The sequence below is a fragment of the Plectropomus leopardus genome, unplaced genomic scaffold, assembly GCF_008729295.1.
Source record: "Plectropomus leopardus isolate mb unplaced genomic scaffold, YSFRI_Pleo_2.0 unplaced_scaffold23782, whole genome shotgun sequence".
NCBI classification, from domain to species: Eukaryota; Metazoa; Chordata; class Actinopteri; order Perciformes; family Serranidae; genus Plectropomus; species Plectropomus leopardus.
Window position 1 is genome coordinate 367 of NW_024625805.1, and position 2,731 is coordinate 3,097.

Genomic DNA, 2,731 nt, shown 5'->3' on the forward strand with positions numbered 1-2,731 from the left:
TTTAAATTTTTGCATTTTCCCTGATCTTTTCTAAAAATTATTTTCCAAATATACCAATTTGCAGATATGTTCTTGCCAAGTTGCTCATTGTCCTTTTCCCTGTGTTTTCTACACAACCAAAACCAATATGCTCAGATTTCAAAGGTTCAAAGGTACTTCATCTGAGATCTGAAAAAAAGAAAAGTGACGTTGATCCGGGTCACAAAGGGTTAAAATTTCTAACTATAGTAAGTGTAAGTGTTTCTGGCTATAGGATGACAAAACTAGCCAACCACCAGTACATACAAGTTACGTACATAGTCATACTAACACATTAACAGCTTCCACTTAAAGGACAAAGAAAAGCGTGTGTCACAGGCTGCAATAAATTTGTATTTATTAAGTAACCATTTACTACCTGAATAATTGGCAAATGCTTTTGGATCTATGTTTACAAACCAAAGATAATATATTTATGTTTATATTTATATTAATGTTTAAACTGATGACCAAAGCCATGCTGTTGTAACACATGCAAAACATGACCTGGCATCATCCTACTGGAATAAGCAGTGAGGTCCCTGACAGAGACCTCTGAATGGCTTTGTATGTTGCTCCAAAACCTGTATGTACCTTTCAGTATTAATGGTGTTGTTTCAAAAGTTACCCATGATGCTATGGGTGCTAACACAGCCCCATATGAGACCTTCTCTCAGGACATCACAAAGCATACAAGACACAGTGTTGGTTGTTTTCTATTATTATGACCAGCATTGGGTTCAATTCTGGCTTTATGGTGATTTGTAACAGCAGTTTCTATCAAAATGAATCCTCTATCTTTGGTTTATCATGCACCTCCTTCTTTAATCCAGACAGATGGTTAATCTGTCCTAACATGTGCATTTATTGATGTCCTGGCGTTTGTTGCCATGTGCATTTGTTGCCTAAACATAACCATATTCAGCGTAATCCCACCATGTGCATTTGTTGACATCATGGTAGCAGCATCGCAGAACGTAAATACAGACGCAGAAGGATACTTAGAGTATAATATGTAGACTTAGAAGTCCACTGCAAAGTGGCAACATGTGATGACCTGGGATGAGAACATGTTGGATTTGCTGTTCGATCTGATTTGCAGACCTTGGTCCTTTTGAGAAGAAGTCACAAGTTAAAGTCTTTTGGAGGTCAGGTCCACAGCAGTCAAGTTCAAGTCAAGTATTAATACTTTAAGTCTGAGACTTAAGTCTGATGAGGCAAAGTTATGTCTTCAGTGGATCTGCTGTGAAATGTTACCATGAATTCCTAATGTTGCTATTCAGTGGAAAATCCATCCACAGCACTGATCTAAGATATTTGAGTAGAACTTCAGAAAACCATCTATTAGTATTTAATCACTTGCAATATTTCAGCAAATTTACCAAATAATTTCAGAGTAAAGCTCATTGGATTTCCATCTAACGATCAACAGACTGTGAAAGCACAGTTTCTAAGTTCTGCAGCTCCACAGCCTAAAAAACAAAAGCTGATAAAACGCAGTCCCTAGAAAAGTTCCAGCAGGGTCAAATAGCTCAGCTCCAAAATAAATTGCCCACTTTTCTGAGGCAGTGCTATAGGAATGGTTCAGATTTATTGTGCGTTGCATTTTGGAGGATGATCACATGCATGTGGTCAGTAGCAGTGAGCCAGTGACCCAGCCCACCTCTCAGGTTACAGACTATATATAACACCCCCAGCCCTCCCTCCTCCCTCTCCAGCACAACTTCCCTGGAAGCTCCCTGTCCTTCTACACTGGTCCTGGCGTTCTCTGCTGTCATCTGAGATCCTCCTCCGCCTCTCACTGTTTACCCACCATCCGCCTGTCAGCCGTCTGCATGCTCAGGATTACCAGAGACCTTTTTTTCAATGCCACCATCTCTGCCTTCCTACAACAGGCTTTCTTTGGGAAGTTTGGGGGTCTGGAGGTCTAAACTGAGAGAGGCTGCAGAGAGGAGCTGGGATTTAGACGGCCGACATCCCTGACTCCTTCTCCTTTCTTCTTGTAGCTGTTTTGGGAGTTTTGCTTGAGTCTGTGAGGCAGGAGTTGGGGTTCAGAGGACTCCCACCATGGATCACTCTTTGTTTGGTTGTCTGCGCAGCCCTCACGCCCCAGCCCAGGGCCTGCACCCTGTCATCACCCAGTCACCGCTGACCCTGCACGGCCGCAGCGACCACGTCTCCTACCTGGATGTACCCAGCTCCTCGCCCCCCTGCGGCTACTCTGGAGGAGAGGACAACGGAGTGTTCAGCAGTACAGCCCACCAAGACCACCTGCCACAGCAGCAGCACCCCCTCCACCCTCAGCACCCGCCTGGCTGGCCTGCACCAACGCAGATGCTCTCACCTAACACTCGGCATGGAGTCTGCCTACCACCGCTCGAGGCCACAGCCCCAGAACTGTACTCGGGGGGCCCCAACCTGTGTGGTACCAGCCCCGGCTGCGGCAGCGGTGACCCCATGGGGGCGTCGTGCGTGTCTGAGGAATATGGCCGGCAGAGTCTGTCTTCAGATGACTCGCACAGAAGGAGTAAAGGCAAGAATGATAGCTCAGGTAAGATCAGGAAGTCCATTATGTATTTAACTTTGAACAGTTACCCCAAAAAATGTATTTTTATATACAGATCAATTTTCACTACTGTGCAAAAATATGAGTCTCCTTACATAACCTGCTTCCTGAATGAAGTAAGATTTCCAATTTTACATCCTTATATAT

The 2,731-nt window shown here is 44.2% G+C and overlaps 1 protein-coding gene across 1 annotated transcript; it reads left to right on the forward strand.

Annotated features, from left to right (window-relative positions):
* Window positions 1–1,747: 1,747 nt before the first annotated feature.
* On the forward strand, window positions 1,748–2,569 carry LOC121966261 (homeobox protein MOX-2-like; the record flags this gene model as incomplete). Its single annotated transcript, XM_042516369.1, has 1 exon — window positions 1,748–2,569. A coding segment is annotated over exon 1 (484 nt), but the record flags the coding sequence as incomplete, so codon positions are not given.
* Between the last annotated feature and the right edge of the window lie 162 nt (window positions 2,570–2,731).